Source organism: Podarcis bocagei (assembly GCF_964188305.1).
Source record: "Podarcis bocagei genome assembly, chromosome: 9".
In the NCBI taxonomy this organism is placed as follows: Eukaryota; Metazoa; Chordata; class Lepidosauria; order Squamata; family Lacertidae; genus Podarcis; species Podarcis bocagei.
The window spans coordinates 21930502-21950008 of record NC_138134.1 but is presented as its reverse complement, the minus strand read 5'-3'; the positions used below and the strand labels follow the sequence as shown (position 1 = coordinate 21950008).

At 44.0% G+C, this 19507-nt stretch overlaps 1 protein-coding gene across 8 annotated transcripts in view; it reads right to left on the bottom strand.

The window, feature by feature from the left end:
• Positions 1-1454: 1454 nt before the first annotated feature.
• The window catches only part of FGL1 (fibrinogen like 1), a 31249-nt gene continuing 13196 nt past the window's right edge, over positions 1455-19507 (bottom strand). For 6 of the 8 annotated variants that reach the window (XM_081209058.1, XM_081209055.1, XM_081209056.1 and 3 more), the window contains 6 exons: positions 15581-15761; positions 12909-13068; positions 10974-11071; positions 10136-10224; positions 9631-9818; positions 1455-1941 (listed from right to left, as the gene is read on the bottom strand). In XM_081209058.1, coding sequence (XP_081065184.1) covers positions 1782-1941; positions 9631-9818; positions 10136-10224; positions 10974-11071; positions 12909-13068; positions 15581-15761 — 876 coding nt within the window. In that variant the 3' untranslated portion in view covers positions 1455-1781. Of the gene's footprint in view, positions 1942-6610; positions 7060-9630; positions 9819-10135; positions 10225-10973; positions 11072-12908; positions 13069-15580; positions 15762-16974; positions 17088-19507 lie in introns of those variants that run through there. The other 2 variants (XM_081209062.1, XM_081209061.1) reach the window with 2 other exon arrangements.

Genomic DNA, 19507 nt, shown 5'->3' with positions numbered 1-19507 from the left:
GGAGGAACAGCCAGGAGGTTGCTGCTGCCGCTGCCACCTCTCAGCAACCCCTCAGTCACCTCACTTTGCTGAATGCTAGGGCCAGCTGTGGACAACACACTTACTGCAGTAGGAGGGCAGCCATTTCCCACAAACCACGTCCACCAGCTCCACACCTGACGTCCTATGTTACACCAGGTGTTGGACAGGGAAGGCCATGCCTACAAAGGCACAATTAGGAGTTTAAGGTAAGCTCCCAGTTGTTCCTTTGCAAATGAGGCTCACTGACAGCGCCAGTCAGCTGTCTAAAGAAATCCCCATTGGGAAATCCCGGTATTAGAACCATACAAACAACCCCATTTTAAGTGGCCTGCACTTTCTAAAGTTTGCCACCAATATCTTTGCAGCAGTTTGGTTTCTCAAAAATGGAGCAGCTATAAAGGTTGAAGGGAGTATAATTTTGTCCCCAACCATGTCATGAGAACTAGCAAATAATTCTGTTCTGTACTTGCACACACCCCATACATTTAAAGGACCCTTCAAAGAAATGTTGGAAATGTAGTGGAAAATTATAGCTCTGGGGTATAAACTACATTTCCCAGAATTCTTTTTTATTTATATATACTTTTCAGGTTTATACATTTCACTGATTTTACAATCATTTTGACATTTCAAAACTTGACTTACTTCCTCCTCTTTCTATAGTTCCTTAAATTTATTTTTAATATCTTCTGCATATCCAAATTAACTTAATTTGCTTATTTATTTATTTATTTATTTATTCATCTTCTTTAAATATATACTCTTATGAAGCTGCAGGTTATTACAATAATCCTGCCAATGTTTTTATCTGTTTACAATTTATCTGTAAATATTCAATAAACCATTTCCACTTTTATAAAAAGTTTGCTATCTTGGTTTCTTATTCTTCCAGTAAATTTTGCCATTTCTGCATATTCCATAAGTTTTTGTATCCATTCTTCCTTTGCTGGGACTTCGTCTTCGTTCCATTTTTGGGAAAGTAACATTCTTGCCACTGTAGTCACATACATGAATAAGTTTCTATACAGTTTACGTAGCTCTGTCCCTATAATTCCCAAACACACACACACACACACACACCCGGATTCTTTTTGTGTGTTGGGGGGAGGGAGGGAATGTGCTTTAAATGCATGGTATCTATGCAGCCTGTGTCCCTTATGAAATTCACCTCCTCCAGTCTTAAACCATACATAAATGTAACATGACAAGCTGAATATAGGGTTACAGAAACTGCAGACACTGCGCGATGAAGCTGCAATATATAGGTCACTAGTTTAAAGCATCTGAAAGATGTGGTTTTTGATATATATATATATATATATATATATGAAGAATTAAGGAAACATTGTCATTTGGGATAGTATGTTAGCCTGTTGAACCAAATCGACAGAGAGTTGTATGATACCATAAAGACAAAAAACAAGACAATGAAGTTACCATGTAAATTGTCCAGTTTGTATCTGTTGGAATAAAATACATAATTTTGGCCTTTATCATGAAGCCCAGTGGTATTTAAATAGTTCATATAGCCACACTGTAAATGCTGGGCAGGGTTATGATTTGCCTTGTGTGAAACCTACCGTATTTGCCTTGACAAAGGGCTAGGTACAGCTAAGCCCAGAAACACTTTGCTCTAGGCTGGAAATTCAGCTCCTGTCCATGGTAGAGTCTTCCATGATTTGCACAGAGATGGATGAAGAAAGTCCCCATACGACCCAGACCGGCTTGCACAAAAAGGATGAGTGCCGACATCATTAAACTTAAACCTCATTAGGGCTAAAGTCTGACGGCCGGACTTTCATGACAACCGATTTCAAAGAATACCACCAACCGTGCCACGTGTACCACACAATTCCATTGTCTGTCGCTGCTGAGTAGGGTCCATTGTAGTACAGGCCGTTCAGGTTGGCAGAATGACATCTGGCAGAAAAAGAGAGAAATAAAGGATATCCTTTAGATTCACACAGAACCATCTATGCCCTGCGGTGCTTTCACGTGGCAAATGCACGCACAACAACTATCTCAAATGTACACGCAAAGCGAATGTGGCTTACGTTTTCAAATCAGATAGAAGCTGGTTTGAGAGGAAATGCATCGAGACGCAGTATTTCTTTGGATTGCAGCTAACATCTTGCGTACATGGCTTTGGACAGCAGGGGTGGGAGCACCCTGGAGCCAGAATAAATGGTAATGTACACCCAGCCTATGTGTACGTGTAATACTGTGCTTAACACATTGCTTACCATAAGGGCAGAGGTCACAGATTACCACTTCTCACTGTTACAGCCACTGCATGAAATGTTTTGAAGCTGCAACTGTTCATTACCGTATTTTGCATGCACCGTGATTTAACCTGGCAATATTATTGTGACCCTAAGCCATGACTTATTGCTCTGTTAGTTCCTTCAGTCCCCCTCTCCAATATCATCCTAAATATCCTGCAGTAGCCAGGTCCGGATTAACCACCAGGGTAAAATACTATAACTATATATACAGTGGTATCCCAGTGTCTCCATGAGATAAGTACACGTCAGCCAGCAATTCAGTATGGGGTGTGGGTGTGCATTATTAAAAAAAGAATCAGGAGGAGACCTCAAAGGTGCCATGAAAATGATTTATTAGCCAAATAAATTGTAGGCTTTGTGGCTCTTCAAGGGCAACTGGTTTTTAATTCATCTGAAGGATAACTGTCACTCTGAGATAGTGTCCAACACTCTTTAATTATCCTTTGAAAGGATTAAATCAGTTGCCCTTGAAGAGGAGTTGCAAGACTTGAAATGCACTGGACCAACAAATTATTTTCAGTGTGCTACTGAAATCTCTTCTAACTGTGCTTATTGCATTGGTGCCTTTCCTTCCTTCCTGCTTGTATGCAGCTGTAGTCCTTCTACCTGGCTGCATTAAAATTCCCACAGTTCCAATCTGGGTGTTGTTGCCTTATCACATGGTGTGGGATCAGTTACTAGGTGTGTGTATCTTACAAAAATGTAGTAATTGTCCATCATGAAGGATATATGATCTCTATCACCCGCTCTTGTTTGCTACTCTAAAGTTTTCTGAGATAGGGTTTGAGAACAGATGCCTTAAACAAAAGTCTTTTTTGTTCCTCGTTCCTGCCACTTTGCCTGCTAATCGCCACCATCTGAGAATGCTTCCGAACCTGTGATGATTGCACATGGGAACAACCACATGAAAGGAGTGCAGTTATGCGCCTTCCCTTCATTAGTGGCTTTGGAGTAACTTTGTGAATGCATTTCCTGCCAGCACTTGGGGTTTACATGATAGAACAAAAGTAATTACCCACAGCCTGGCTATTAGGCAACTGATGTCTATTTGCTAGGAAATCTCAGTGCAAGTTAAATATAGGCAGACTGGCCATCGGCCAACAGCTTAGGTTCTCCAAGCTACCTTTTAATTGGCTATGCAGAAATCCTCCCTCTCCAGCCCTAACCCTCGGAAGCCCTCTCTGCAAACTGTCTTCAAAACTCTCCATGATGCTACAGGGCTTTATTTGTCTTTGTAAGAAATAAAACAGCTCTGATCCATCTCCCCACCCCCAAACATCCAGCAGGAGGTCGGAACAGGGCCTTTTGCGGCACATTGCCGTGAGTCAGCCAGTCTACAGCTTCTGAACGTGAACGTAACAATAGTAAATGCTTTGTCAGTAGTATTCAGCCGCTCAGAGGCTGGGAGAGGGAAAAGAATATCTCATCAGACAGCCTGCTCCAGAGCAGGACAGGATTTCTCATTTTGAGCAGCACAATCTTGCCACAAGCAAAATGCCTGTCATTAGATGGGTGGGCTTTTGCATGGAGAAAGAGCTTGCTTCTTGCAAGGAGCTGTAAGGGGGTGCAATGCACATTTGCCCACTCCACTACCCCCTTGCGGGATCCCTCTCTATTGGCCAGGAGAGGAAAGTGCAGGAAGTACCGTACATTGTATCCCTGCTCAATGTTGCAAAGCCAAAGGAGGGGATCCGGAAATTTCCTGGGACCTCAGCAAATGTTTGCACCTATTGGGTGAAGAACGAGCATTTGCATTTTGTGTAAGCCTACATAAAAATGCCTGGCGCTTCTTCCGCTGCCTGCTTCCTGTTCTCCTGGGCAATCCAGAGAGGTGGTGCTGAAGTCCAGGCAAAAGAGCGTGAGCGGGTGAGGCCTGTAGGCGGCACACTCCGCCTGCTGATGGGACTGCTATCTGCCAACGAAGGGCGCTGGAGGTGGCCCACCTTCAGACAGAGGAGGGCGAAGCTGCTCGTTGCCACCATTAACAGGTGAAGAACTGACTACATCTGGTGAATTTTCCAAACTCTCCTAAAAATCAGGAGATGGTTAATATTTGCACTGACTCAAATTATATGGCTAAAGGTACAAAAAGGAAAAAACCTCCACTCAACCCTCCACCTCCAAGTAAAGGAGTATTTTCCCCGCCTAGGTGGGCCACCTTCTGCAAACCAGCCCAGAGATCTGCGTCGCTTTTTGTTGTTCGTACGTGACCAGGGTGTCCTGTCAGTGCTATAATGTCAGTGCTGTCCTCTCCCTGCTGGTTGTCGCTTCTGTTCTTGCAGGCATCCTGCTCTATTGAATGCTCCATTGTTCACCACAAAAGAACATGGCTTTAAAAAACAGCAGGCGGGCGGCGTTGGAATGGAGATGGGCACTGTCCTTTTCGGAGTGCATCAGCACTGCACAACAAAGTCACCATCGCACACCAATACCATCAGTTTTTAAAGAGACACCAACTCCCTTCAGCTCCAGTAGAAAACCTATTCGATTTATAGGCCACCAAGTAACAGCATACATTAGGCTCAGTTGCTGACAAATCTAACACTGCAAAAAAATTTGCTGGGTGCCTGTCGTGTTCAAGCAGGACAGTTATTCCCCTCTCCCCTATGTGCTTACCGTTATTCTTCTGCCCTAGCAGTTGATACCATCACACTGACTCTGAATCGGACTGATTTGTTAGAGTGTTTTGCAGATGAGCCTGATTCTATGAGCCTCTATACTGAAATAGAGTGAACTTGCGGCTCTGCACCAGACAAGGCTGCAAAGCTTCTCCTTGCCTTTGAGATGGGCAGAACAGGTGCCCTTGCTGTAGCCATGCCAGTACTTTGCCAAGAGATGAGGGAATAGCAAGCACTCTTTATATTTTATCCTGTGCGTTGTTTAAATGTTGTTGTCGTTTAGTCGTGTCCGACTCTTCGTGACCCCATGGACCAGAGCACGCCAGGCACTCCTGTCTTCCACTGCCTCCCGCAGTTTGGTCAAACTCATGCTGGTAGCTTTGAGAACACTGTCCAACCATCTCATCCTCTGTCATCCCCTTCTCCTTGTGCCCTCCATCTTTCCCAACATCAGGGTCTTTTCCAGGGAGTCTTCTCTTCTCATGAGGTGGCAAAGTACTGGAGTCTCAGCTTCAGGATCTGTCCTTCCAGTGAGCACTCAGGGCTGATTTCTTTAAGAATGGATAGGTTTGATCTTCTTGCAGTCCATGGGACTCTCAAGAGTCTCCTCCAGCACCATAATTCAAAAGCATCAATTCTTTGGCGATCAGCCTTCTTTATGGTCCAGCTCTCACTTTCATACATCACTACCGGGAAAACCATAGATTTAACTATACGGACCTTTGTCGGCAAGGTGATGTCTCTGCTTTTTAAGATGCTGTCTAGGTTTGTCATTGCTTTTCTCCCAAGAAGCAGGCATCTTTTAATTTTGTGACTGCTGTCACCATCTGCAGTGATCATGGCGCCCAAGAAGGTAAAATCTCTCACTGCCTCCATTTCTTCCCCTTCTATTTGCCAGGAGGTGATGGGATCAGTGGCCATGATCTTAGTTTTTTTGATGTCTTCCAATTCAGAAAGAGCGGGGCCTTCCTGTGCCACTACAAGGAATGTTGGAAACCGGAGCAGAATTTGCCACAATTTACATGTTCATCGGAGGTCAGGAATAGAAATCACCCAAGTAATATGAATAGAAATTTGCTTCTGCTTCTTTTTAGTACACACATATTATTATTATTATTTTACAATTTATTAAATTTATATACCATTCTTCATCCAAACAGCACAGGGTGGTTTGTAATATTATGTAGTTACATCACTTTCCTTATCATTTTTGACATTTTCATTGCAGGGAAATGCACTGGAATTGATTGCATACTTAATTTGGCACGTGGGGGTGACTTTTGCCAATTCCTCTCTCTTCATTTGCAGCGCCCCCCCCCCCAGCACCACTTCCAATGACCTCCCCGCCCAAGCCAAGGGCAGATTTTCAGAGACTGCAGAGAAGCAGGAGGTGGAAAATTCATGTTCCATGAATGTTAACTTCTTGCATTCATGGAAAGAAAAGGCCAGGATCCAAGCCTCCATTGGGTTTGAAACTAGCAATAAAGAGTAAACAGCGAGAGCTGGAATAATCTATTTATGGTCATTATTCTGTGACTCCAAAAGATGTGACTCAGTTGGGTATATTCAGCAGTGATTCACCAGAAACAAACGTGACTCTCCAAAGAGCTCAGTAAAATGCAGACAAATTTCCTTCTGAAGTCAGTGGAAGATTTGAGTTCGCTGCAAACAGGATTTACACACAGGTTCATTTCCTCCCTTTTATTATTTTAGCATTGACGAGAGTAAAAAGATTTAGATTTGGATCAGCCCCACTTAGGACTGCTTGGATGACACTTGCAGTCACTGGTGACATGGCCTGTGAGATATTAGGCAAGGGACAGGTCTGGGCATTTCCCCACAAAAACGCAGGGCAAATAAAGGGTGACATAGACAAACATTGTAGCTAATTTTGATGGACAACTCTTGCCAAGCAAATTTAGATTGCTCTAAAATGGTAAAAGGCAACTCATTTCCAAAGGAACAAGCACATTTATTCTGTAGTTGTTGCATAACTATATTGGCTTACTATTTTTAAATCTAATGACTTTTCTTTCAGCAGCTGCCATTAAAGTTTTATTATTATGCCCCTACTAATCCACCTGACTGATTTTGTGCAGGTCTCCATGATGTTGCTAAAAACGTGCGGACTCTCTCTGGACAAAGGGATTAAAAAATAACCCCGTTAACATTTATTAACTCATTTCCAGCGCTAACCTGCCCTACATTTCCAAACAAATGCCACATCTGATCTGGCAAGGGGCCAGATGAGACGTGACAGTGGCAGACCTGTCTGTGTGTGTCAGAATCGGATTGTGGCACATTTCATATGAAATCGGGCATTGGGCAACTTAAAGGGCAGCAAGGGAATGCGGGAAAGGGGGTCTGAGTCCCCCCATTTGTTTTGCACCCTCAATGACTTTTTCACAGCAGCTTTTTCCCCAAAAAGCAATGGGCCAGATTTAACGGAGTTGTTGTACTAGTGGAAATCAGCTTGAGCCCTACTAATGAAACAGGACTTTCCCCCTTCTCTTCTTCCTGTACTAAGCTGCGCCCTCCCCAAATCCACTTGGGAGAGTTGGGAGAACCCCAAATACAGGGCACTAGGGCAGTAGAGGGGTAATCGTTCTGTCCAGCAAATATAAATGATTGCACTGATGGAACAATTAATTGTCTTAGTGCAACACTGAATTTCCCCCTAGGGTGTTTTTTGGGGGTTTTTTTTAGGGTGCAGGTGGCAGCAGTGGATACAAGCAGGGGAAGCTTTTGTTTATTAATTATTATTTTCCCTTATAACTGCACCCAGCTTTCCATAAAAATGGACAAGATTGCTAATATAACTCACACACAGCTTAATCATCAGGACCTCTAAACGATTTATGTAAAATATACATTGTGTTACTGATAAAATCAAGTGTTGAAACAAGTTAACCTAAAGCAATATTGCAGTAAGCAATACTGCAATATGTTTCACAATAACGCCTTCTAAAAACTGGGTAAGTGCACATTATTTTTTTATGGCAACCAGCAAGGGTGCCAACTTGAATAAAATATTGGGGGGGGGGACACAGGTAAGCCCCACCCCACATAATTGATCACGTGCTGTGGTGCACAAACACCATTTGAATGGCAATGTCCATCCAGTTGGGGGGGGGGGCTGGCCATTTTGAGCTTGGGACTAAGACTCAGAATTGTGTCCAAACTCAAACCAGAGCCAGCATAGCTGGTGTAACCTGAATCACGTGCTTCCTATAATTGGCCTCAGTCAACAGCCTGGCTGCAGCGCTGTAAACCAGCTGAAGTTTCCGTCATTTGACTTTTCCAAGAGCACACTGCAGTAGTCCAAATGAGATATCTAGTACAGTGGTACTTCGGGTTAAATACTTAATTCGTTTCAGAGGTCCGTACTTAACCTGAATCTGTTCTTAACCTGAAGCACCACTTTAGCTAATGGGGCTTCCTGCTGCTGCCGCGCCGCTGGAGCCCGATTTCTGTTCTTATCCTGAAGCAAGGTTCTTAACCTGAAGCACTATTTCTGGGTTAGCGGAGTCTTTAACCTGAAGCGTATGTAACCTGAAGCGTATGTAACCCGAGGTACCACTGTATACCCATACCTCACTTGAAATCGCCCCTTCTTGCTTTATAGCAGGTATGTCCAACTTGAAGTAGGCTGTAATCTACGATCCAATATAAAAACTGGCAGTGATCTACCACCCAGGGGTGGGTGCAGGGTGAGCGGGCGCTGGCTGCTTCTCCTGAGGAGGCAGGGATGGGTGCAGGGTGGGCAGCAGGGATGGGTGGGCAGGTGCTGGCTGCTGCTCCCGACACCAGCTACTTCCCCCCGCCATGGCAGGAGTAGGTGCAAGGAGGCACACATGTGTCAAGACAGCCCCTCCTGTCAGAGGAGTTCCGGACCAACTTGTGGCTGCTCAGGTACATCTCCAGTGGAGATGGCATGGCGATCAACCAGAATTCATTCCAGGATCGACTGGTCGATCACGGTTGACACCTTGGACATGCCTGCTTTATAGCATCACCTACATTCTGACACATGGCCTTTCCCCAGAATTAGGAGAAGGCAGGTTGGGGAAATACGAAGTAGTAATACAGATTCTTTGTTATGCAGCCTGAGTAGCAAAAGGTATACAGTGGTACCTCGGGTTAAGTACTTAATTCGTTCTGGAGGTCCGTTCTTAACCTGAAACTGTTCTTAACCTGAAGCACCACTTTAGCTAATGGGGCCTCCTGCTGCCGCTGTGCCGCTACTGCACGATTTCTGTTCTCATCCTGAAGCAAAGTTCTTAACCCGAGGTACTATTTCTGGGTTAGCGGAGTCTGTAACCTGAAGCGTATGTAACCCGAGGTACCACTGTATTTCTTGCAAGGTAGCACAGAACAGTCATGGTATTTCCCCCTAATGTAACACTTATTTGTGTTACATGCACATTTTAACACACTCCCCACCCCTAAATAAATACATTACAATTTTGGAGACATTGTTTGGTTAGAAAGCCACATAGTAAAACTCGGAGAAGTGCGGATTGTGAAGAGTAGCTGCTTTTTTGGCTTGCAGATTGTTTGGGCAGTGCAAATCAGGCAGGTTTGCATTGTGTGCGAACTGAACCAAATTTATTCCCCATCCCTAGAATAAATGCATGTAGAATAGAAATGATAATAAAATACTTCAAGTGCAAGCAAAATGAGTGGCGGAAAGAGAGTTACCTAACCTGTTAAACCACCAGCCAGCTTTATCTTCTTCAGCGCAGTTCTCTTCGTAGTTGTCATTATCTCTGTCCTTTGTACTGAATTTCATTCCTTGGTGGTTTGCCCACCATTTAACTTCAGGGTGAAACCCCCCAGTGAGGGAATCTCCTGCTGTTCCAGAGTATTGCCCACAGTTCATCTTGTAAGAGCTCTGGTTGATACAGGGAAGAAAAAATAATTTGAAGCAGTAAGGTGCAACCTCGGCATCCAAAGAACTTTGTCAGAAAAACATGCGCGCAACCCATTCAGAATTATTACAAGCAGAAATATCTCATAAAGTTTCACTTAACATGCAGTAGGGGTAATATAAAAGGCGAGCAGGTGTTTAAGGTGAAGGAGAAAAAGTTAAGATAGATTAGAAAGTCTTTCATATTTCTAAGATGCAACATTTGTCCCCCACCATGTATTTACAATCCTAATTTCTATTAGAAGTGCCAAGGTGTCAGTTAACAAAGTTCATTTTATTACCTGTTCGTCTCCAACTCTGAAATTTTCATACTGTGCAAAACGCTGTTCATCCATAAAATCAGACAGATCAATTTTCAAGGTATAATTCCCTGAAAAACAACAACGGTAGTGTTGAGGATAAATTATCCATTGGAGCAGAGAGAGCTTCCATTCAATTCACTTGGTGCCTTATAAGGTGTCAGGTTCAAGAAGTGTTGAATTCAACCAGAAGCTAAGAAAGAAATATCAGGAGCACACCAAAAATCTGTTTCTGATTCTTCCTGCTTAATTTTAACCTAAGTTTACTTGTCCCTAGGGATGGAAGGATCCATCAGTTTTGGTTCTCTCAGTTTCTCATCTCTCCAATCTTAAAATCAGTTGTCCACATTTCTGCAGCCATTTGCAATTTATTTATTTAAATCCTCCAGAAAATACACCAGCATTTTAGCGCAAAATTCTCTTAACAAACACCATTTTGTTTCATTGGAGAACCGCATCTCAAGATCTGGATAAGTGCAAATTTTGAAAGATGCTTTTGTTTTGGTTCTCCCCACCCCCGGAAATTCTGAATTTGATAATTTGTCCATAAATGCGAATGGAATCAAATTCTTCCCCATTCCTTCCTGCCCCACACAATGGGCGTGGTTTAGGCCAAACCATACTGGGATTCAAGTGGGGAGGCCTGGCAGGCCTAATTAAGCCCACAGGAGAGAGAGAGGAAGCAAATCAGTTACAACCACGTTGGGGAAATTAAATGGTTGATTCCAGCCTTTGTTTCTAGCGTTACACGATCAGCAATGTTCCTGTCATCATTGGTTTTCTTTACCTTAATGAACATTTACTAAGCAGGCCTTCTTACCCTGAGAAGTCAGATAGTGGAGATTTTTATTTCCAAGCCAGTATTCACCATCTGGTGAAGCAAAATCGCCAAAACCTTGTTCATACTCAGCCCAGTCTCTGAAAACAAAATGTAAACTTCTGATTTGGGTCACTCAAAGAGGATTATCAACTCGTCCTTATAAAAAAATATATATATTTTATAACCAAGAGGATTTTCAGACGCTCTTTAATGAAACACCCCTTTAAGTTGCACAGTGTTCTAAGTATTAAATCCCCAGTATTATATCAGTATATTTAGGGACATGCTTCTGGGTATATTTCACAGCAACCTCCTTTGTTTCCAATAGCTTCACTCCATCACAAATAGGAATATTAGTTTCTTTTTGATTGGGTGAAAAAATTGCTGCTACTGTTTTGTGAAGATGCCATGCATGGAGATTTGCCTGCTAGGAATGCCTTTGGCATCTTGGGTCCTAATAGGTCATGTGCCCCAACTTCAGTGGGAGTGAGGCATACCCTCCAACATTTCTCCAGTGAAAATAGGGATGTCCCATTCCATAATGATCATTTTACTATTTATACCCCACACTTCTTACTGGGTGGCCCCAGCCACTCTCGCCGGTTTCCAACACATATAGAAAATTAAACATTAAAAAAACTTCCCTATACAGAATTGACTTCAGACGTCTCGGGGGTCGGATAACTCCATACCCTCCAACATTTCTCCAGTGAAAATATGGAAGTCCTAAGGAAAAGTGGGACATTCTGGGATCAAATCAGAAACCAGGACAGCTTCTCTAAATCAGGGACGTCCCTGAAAATTAGGGACACTTAGAGATTCTGAGTGAGGTCGTACTTACTCAGCGCTGGGTATCAGGAGTCTCCTACCATTCAGTGTCTGAAAGAAAGTCCTGCACAGGCTTTTGCTAACCTTGTCACAGTCCCCAGGGAACTAAAGCAGTCTTAACTCCACACACAGAGCTCTTTGAGGTGCATGAGAAGAATTAGAAAAAAGGACCCTGTCTGAGCTGTTTAAATAAATACAATTTTTGGTGGTGGTGGTAAACTGAATGCTTATCTTAGCCAACTTCTCATGGGTCTAGTTGGACACAGAGGAATGGTATTTGGAACTAGCTGGGAAAGGGAATAAGGCTCAGAGCCTGGGGAGTGGTGGTGGGACAACAATGGGTGGTCATAGGGAGAAGAGGAGGTGGTGGAAGCTGAAGCGGTAGCAGGGCTTAGTGAGCTGGGAGAGCCTGTGGCAGAGAGAAGTGCAGAATCAGAGGCAGAAGCTGAAGTAAGAGAGTGAGAGCAGGGAGGCCAAGAGGCAGAGATGAGTCAGGCTGGTGAAGAGTCACGGATGTCTCCCCTTCCTGCTGCGACAAGGTCCCCTACTCCCTTGTCTTCCAGAACCAGAAGAGGCATGCAAAGGGCAGAGAAGAGGTTGGCTGCACACTGGTAAAGTCTCCAACTGCTTGGAAAAAGCCCTGGAGAGAAGGCAACTTAGATGACTGTGGGGAGGCGGAAACTTACAGTCGCTGCAACTGATACAAGGGGCCAGATCTACCGGGAATGCGCTGCTGTGCTCATTGGGCCTGACACTCAGCCAAGTCTGTGGATATTGTGTTTTTGCTAATAAAGTGTTAACTCCAACTTTGAATTTCATATACTGATTGGAAAGCTCCTATGACACCAGCCCAGTTTTTATATTTGGATTAGGAAAGGTTTAGATAGAAAAAAGAGAACTGAAGTCAGACATGAAAATGACACAAGAGTCATGAGTGTATGTGGAGCAGATGGACGTAGCTTCTCCAGGATCATCAATGAGAAGCACTGAATATTACATTGCATCTTTCACTTTCAGGAGTTAGTACAGGGATAGAAGGTTTAGCATTAGCATTTACCTCCTTCCATGTGCCTATGACTTAGTTCTGATTTTAGGCCCACCACTTACCTATCAAAATTTTGACTCCCGTCTGACCGTCTCTGAAAGACCGTCCATCCTCCTCCTTCTGACATGTCACAGTAGGCAGAGAATCCACTGGGGCTCTCAAGAGGTTTCATCTTGTAATAGCCACTCTGTTTGTGTCCAGCGTTATAGATCTCCGCACAATCTGCATTGCCCCAAAACAACAGTCATTCCAAATAATGAAATTTGGTCTTGTTCTAATTACCGCTATAATACATGCAGAGAGACACTTGGAAGGGGGTCTGTATTGGATTCTGACATTTTATACATCTACTCAAATGTTAGTCCCATTGTGTTCAACAGGGCTTTCTCCCAAGTAAGTGGGTGTGGGATTGTGTCACCCAGCTATACATGATATGCCTAGAAAGCTACGCTAACATTTGCTGTTTCAAATGGTCTTGTTCCATGATCTCGGTTGAACTGTTTCAGGCTAAACCCCCGGAAGATTTCAAGTCATTTGTTGGTTAAATAAATACAAGGGAAACAGTTGGAAATTGGAGTTAACAAATTCCTAATTATATATGTTTATCCCACAAATCCTTTTCCACTGTTACTGCTGACTTGGTCTTTATTGAAGACTAAGGTTTATTGAAAGCATATTATTTGTACAAAACCAAAAAACCTTTCCCTCTTTATTTGCAGCCTCCCAAGTCGGATTGACTATGCATATCTGTAAGCCCAGCTTACCTTCTAGCCTCCATTTTTGGGTCTTGCAATTGTAAAAATTAACTGTTTATTTCTCAGTGTGGGAATAGCGGTGGCTGCATATACAATATACCTTTAAAACAGCCCACCAAAGCATCTTTCTCACTGCCGTTTGTGCTTTAAAGGTATGGTGTATACCATGGGTCGGCAAACTAAGGCCCGGGGGCCAGATCCAGCCCAATTGCCTTCTGGATCCAGCCCACAGACAGTCCGGGAATCACCACGTGGATCAGCGTGGAGATTCTGATCGTTCGGGCTGCACCATTCCCCCCCCCACACACACACCGTGGCGGCGCCTCCTCCCTCCCTCCTCCTGGCTTCTCCCTGCCCTGCCTAGAGGAGGAAGGTAGCTGGGCTTTGTTGAGCCACGGTTGGCTGAGCGCCATTTTAAGCAGCCCCTCTCCGGAGCCAGCCCTTTCACACCGCTCATCATCATCGTCTCCGCCACCACCAACCCCTGCTGCTCGCAAGGCACAAGAGCCATGGTTGGCTGAGCGTCATTTAAAGCAGAGCAGCCCCTCTCCAGAGCCAGCCCTTTTGTGCTGCTCATCATCCCTCTGCCACCGCCAGCCCCTGCCACTCGCAAGGCACAGGTAAGCAGCCCCCGGGGCTCATCCGGTGCTGTGGAGAAGGGAGGGGAGAGTCGTGGGGGGATTTCCCCCCAAAAAATATAGTCTGGCCCCCCACAAGGTCTGAGGGACAGTGGACCGGCCCCCTGTGGAAAATGTTTCCTGACCCCTGGTGTATACAAGCCCCATCCATATCGCCAATGCTATGGCCTTTATAGCATGGGTAGGGCTGGCCACTGTGCCTCTCTTTGTTTTTGGTACAAGACTTGCCAGATGCCAGGGACTGGCTGGATGAGGAGGAATGGTGGGGGTGAGGGCAACCAGAGAATCCCCTAGGGAAGCCTCAGAAGAGAAAGGCTCAGACCCAGCGGAATGCTTGTGGGACACTGAAGACAGGTCAGAGGATTGGGGGGTAGAATGGTTGGTCAGAACAGGCTTCAGCGAGAGAGAGGAACCAGAGGCAGAAAGCACTGCAGATGCAGGACAGGCAGGTGGGAAGGAGGTGGGAGCTGAGGCTGCAACAGATTCACAGGAGCCTGCCAGTCCCACTATATTCAGCTCCCCTCCCGCCTTGTCACCAAGAACACGCCAGACTTTGCATGTAGAGGAACAAAAAGCACAGACCAAGTTTAAGATTGCAAGGAAAACAGCCAACTGCTTTGCTGGGAGCCAGTCTTGCCCACAGGTTCCTCTGTTTGCATTCTGTTTCCTGGAATAAAGAATCCCCTTTACTGCTCATCTCCAAGCCTCTGTGCTGACCTGCAGCTGAAGCAGCCCTGACAGCAGGACAATGTGGCATCACTGACAGGCCACACAAGTCCTGCTTTCCAACCCTCTGTCTGAAGGACTGCACAAAGTGCATGCCACTCTTCTCAACAGGTCTGAGGTCACTCCAGATCTCTTCTTGACTAGCTGGATATGCATGTGTCTTGTGTACATTGAAATAAATAAATGACATTTACTCCCGGGAAAGTCATGCCATCAAGTCATTTGTTCACCCCACAGTTTTCCACACATTTCCCCCTCAACTTTCCCAAATGCTTAAATTCGGATTCTTTTTTTTAAAGTGGATTTGCTTAGCTAGGGTGACAGTTCCCTTTAATCCGCATCGCCCCAAACTAAAATTCTGGTATGTGCTTGATTCTCTCCCTTTAAATACTAACAGTCTGGAACCACCCTCAGTTGTTAAAGGCTGCTGCATTTATTGAATATGCTGCTGAGCGGATGGAAAAATTAAAGGAAGCAAGCTGCTCAAGAAATGGGATTTGCTGGTTTAACTTTTGGAAGTTCAGGCTATGGTAGCTGCATGCCATGGTTTGGCACAAGGATTGGGTGGAGCCTATTTGAAAAGCAGAGAGGGAGGGAGGGAGATTTAGCTCAAACCTTTATATTCTCTTTCTTCTCCCAGATCAATAACACTGTTTTCACTTCCTTTATCTCTGTACTGCATGTCCTTCTCGATTAAGAGCTGCACAATCTTGGCTTGTTGCTGCTTCACACTTTGTTCCAGAAGTCTCACCTGGGCCTGGAGTTTCAGCTGCTCTTGGAAACAACTCTCTAAAGTCTGCTGGAGCAGTTCGTTAATGGAAGGAGGAGGATGGAGAAGCATTAGTTGGGTCACTTCCAGACAAACCTGTTTATTGAGCATGCATTCCTATTTGCATCCAGAGAGGTTAGACAATGTTCTGTTGAACAACTCTTATCGCAGCCTTGCCAGTGCATTTTCAATTGCTTTCATTATTGTAAAAAGTCTGATTTCAAAGGGGAAGCACATTTGCTGCCCAAGAGCTCCAAATCAACTTTAATTGCACCACCTGAATTTTCTGTTAAGTTATTGATGCCCATGTGAAAATAGCGGCAGTGTGAAATCATTGAATTGTAGAGTTGGAAGGGACGCTGAAGGTCATCTAGCCCAACCTGCTGCAGTGCAGGAATCCTGCCCACAGCTGTCCCTGGGTGGACTCGAATCACCAACCTTCTGGTTAACCACCATATGCACAAACCCATTGCACCCAGGTTTCCCACCTATCACTGCCTATCACATTCAGGTCCATGAGCCTATTTGAAAATAAGGAGTGCAATATGCTCTTAAATTAGTAGTGCAAGGTTTCATAGCTAAAGTTGTGATTAATCATTTGACATGTATTTGGTGGTAGCAGTTCATCAGGAAAGCTTTGTGGAACAGACTCTTTTTGTGCTCAGAAAGGTAACCCTGTTTGAACAAGGAATATGGAGTTCAGACAAAGAAAACTCTGTGTGTCTAAGACGCATGAATGCCCCACAGAATGGAATTCAATCAAAGTTGGTACTTTGTAGGAGCTACATGCATCCATTGATCCAGCCAGTATTAATAACTGGCGAATTTACATAAACATTGCAGAAAAACTTGCCTCATTCTCTTATCCATATGACGATAGCAACAAGTAACACACACACAGTCTTTAATATCCATGCTCATTCTGTGCTGCTGTTTTTGCCCTTTTCCCTGGTTTGAAATTATCCATTTGGTTCTTAAAAAAAAATACTATCTATCTATCTATCTATCTATCTATCTATCTATCTATCTATCTATCTATCTATGTGCCAATCTATCAACACGTCGTTCTGTTTAGTGTTTTCTTTTCTTTGATAGGACAACACTACGTATTAGATTAGTGCAATTCTACAGCAGAACTTTCTTGGTTAAAACATACAAGATTCTCCCCCTTCTCCAATTTAATTACATTTTGGCTTGACTTAAAAGTAGGAATTTGTTATTACAGTCAGGAAACACATACACAATCTGGGTCATAATTACATAGTGTTGCTTGCGGTGAAACAGAAGACTTCTGCACAGGACCAGACTTTGTTGGAGTCCCCTCCCCTCATTTTTTCACTACAAAAGATGTAATTCAGTTTTGTTGCCTAATAGCAGGAAAAGAGCTAGATTGGAAGGCAGGAGGAGGAGGAGGAGGAGGAGGAGGAGGAGGAGGAAGGGGCAGCAATGATTCTGAAACTTCTACATGGATGAAAAATTCAAAACAGAATATTATTTATAGACTAGATCCCTCTCGGCTTCAGTATTCATTCCTAGGTTGCTTTAAATAAGCGTTTGTTGCTCGAGGCATGTTGATGCTGGAGCGATCTTGATTGCATGCCTTCCCTTTTAAATATTTGTGTTGCATCTCAGATGTTTGTTTTTCATTTAATTCCTACCCTTGAGTGCAATCCAATATATGGCAGTGGAGAACAGCCTGGAAAACATGCGGCGGGATTAGGCAGCTTGTCAGGAAACTCTTCCAGAGGGACGGGCTCGGTGCCAGTCCAAAGCAGCTTCGGTAATGCTCCAACTATTCTCTCTGGAAGAGAAGGGGACTTGCCTGCCTGTTGGCTGTGATGCTGCTTCAGTGTAAAGAGTGGAGCCCCTCCTTGCAGGTTCAGGTGTTGAACCATTCCTAGATTCGTAGCTGCTATATTATCCACCAGTGCTGCCAACTGACTAAAGGACTTTTACCGGATTAATTATCTACATTTTAGCTGGTTTGTTGTGCAGTTAGCTGATTCAGTGTAACTTCAGACGGAACTGGGTGTTCCAATCAAAACAGGCAATTGTGTTCCTAACTTGTCTCAGACCAACAGATTAAAAGGGATCTCGCTGTTTCAAAGCCTCTACCTCTTAACCAACAAAAGCGGTTTTCCCCAAACTTCGGTCTCCAGCTGTTTTTGCACTACAACTCCCATCATCCCTAGCTAGCAGGACCAGCAGTGGTCAGGGATTATGGGAATTGTAGTCCAAAAAAAAAGCTGGCGACGCAGGTTTGGGAAACACTGAACTAAAGGCTTAATAGACTAATACAGTGGTACCTCAGGCTAAGTACTTAATTCATTCCGGAAGTCTGTTCTTAACCTGAAACTGTTCTTAACCTAAAGCACCACTTTAGCTAATGGGGCCTCCTGCTGCCGCTGCACCGCAGGAGCACGATTTCTGTTCTCATCCTGAAGCAAAGTTCTTAACCTGAGATAATATTTCGGGGTTAGCGGAGTCTGTAACCTGAAGCATATGTAACCTGAAGCGTATGTAACCTGAGGTACCACTGTATACTGATTCAGCTGCCTCCCATACTATTTTATTATTATTTATTGGATTTATATACCACCCTATACCCAGAGGTCTTAGGGCGGTTCACAGAACAAAATCAAAATATAAAACCACAAAATATATAATCAAAATAAAAACAACCACCCAATAACACCCCCCAAAAAAACCCCACATTTTAAAAAGGCATATTGCATACCTTAGGATAAAGACAAATGCACTATCCCCATTTTATACAGACAGGATGGATATGTGGAGGAAATTAGCATCTTACATAGCTGGATAGATTCAGGATCCATAGGAAGCTGCCGTATGGGGAGTCAAGTTATTGGTCCATCTAGATTATTATTGTCTACACCAGAGATGGGGTACCTCAGGCCTTGGCACTGAATGTGGCCCTCCTAATTTTTCTGTCTGACCCTTGAGTCTCTTCCTGGGCCATGCATCCTCGCTAACCACATCTCCCCTGGCTCTGTTTTGCATCTTTGTACTCTGCTTGAATGTTTTTGCTTGGCTGGCATGTGCCATTGAACTCTGATAATGCCTCTTGTTTAGAAGACTGAAAAGGATGTGCAAGAGCACATAGAGGTGAAGTGCACATTTGTTGCTCCGCCCACTTTTGTCTCAGGCCCCACCCACCACTGACATGTGATCTCTTTAAGATCAGACAGAAGCTAAGGTGACAATTGGTCTGGAGAAGGTTCCCCATTCCTAGTTTAAACTGGCAGCAGGTCTCCCAAACCTACAGTACATGGATATGCCAGAAATTGAACATGGGACCTTCTGCATTTAGTGTCTGCAGAACACATAACTGACTACAATTCCAAATTAGGGGTTTTTGTTGTTATTTTTTTGCGGGGGGGGGGTGTTGTTTTTTATTTGCTAATGGCATTTATGAAAGGGAGCAGAGATGCACAAAGTAAAGCAATGGCTTTTCACTTTAAAGTACGGTATATGCAGACAGATGTTAGGAAAGGCTTTGTCTCTGTTAGCATGCATTTAAAAGGGGGAAATGACCATCAATACTGTTTTGTGCAGTGTTCATTTCAATTGCTTCCTTGAGCATTGAGCTGCACACAAATAATGTGTAATGATACAAAATGTGTATTCTTCATACTGTTCACTGGCCAGAGTTCTGGTGTAGTAATCAAGCATGAAGGAGAGCTCCCCCATGTCAAATATTAGATCTATTTGATGGGATAGGCTTCAGCCAAAACGCAGTTACAGTACTTACA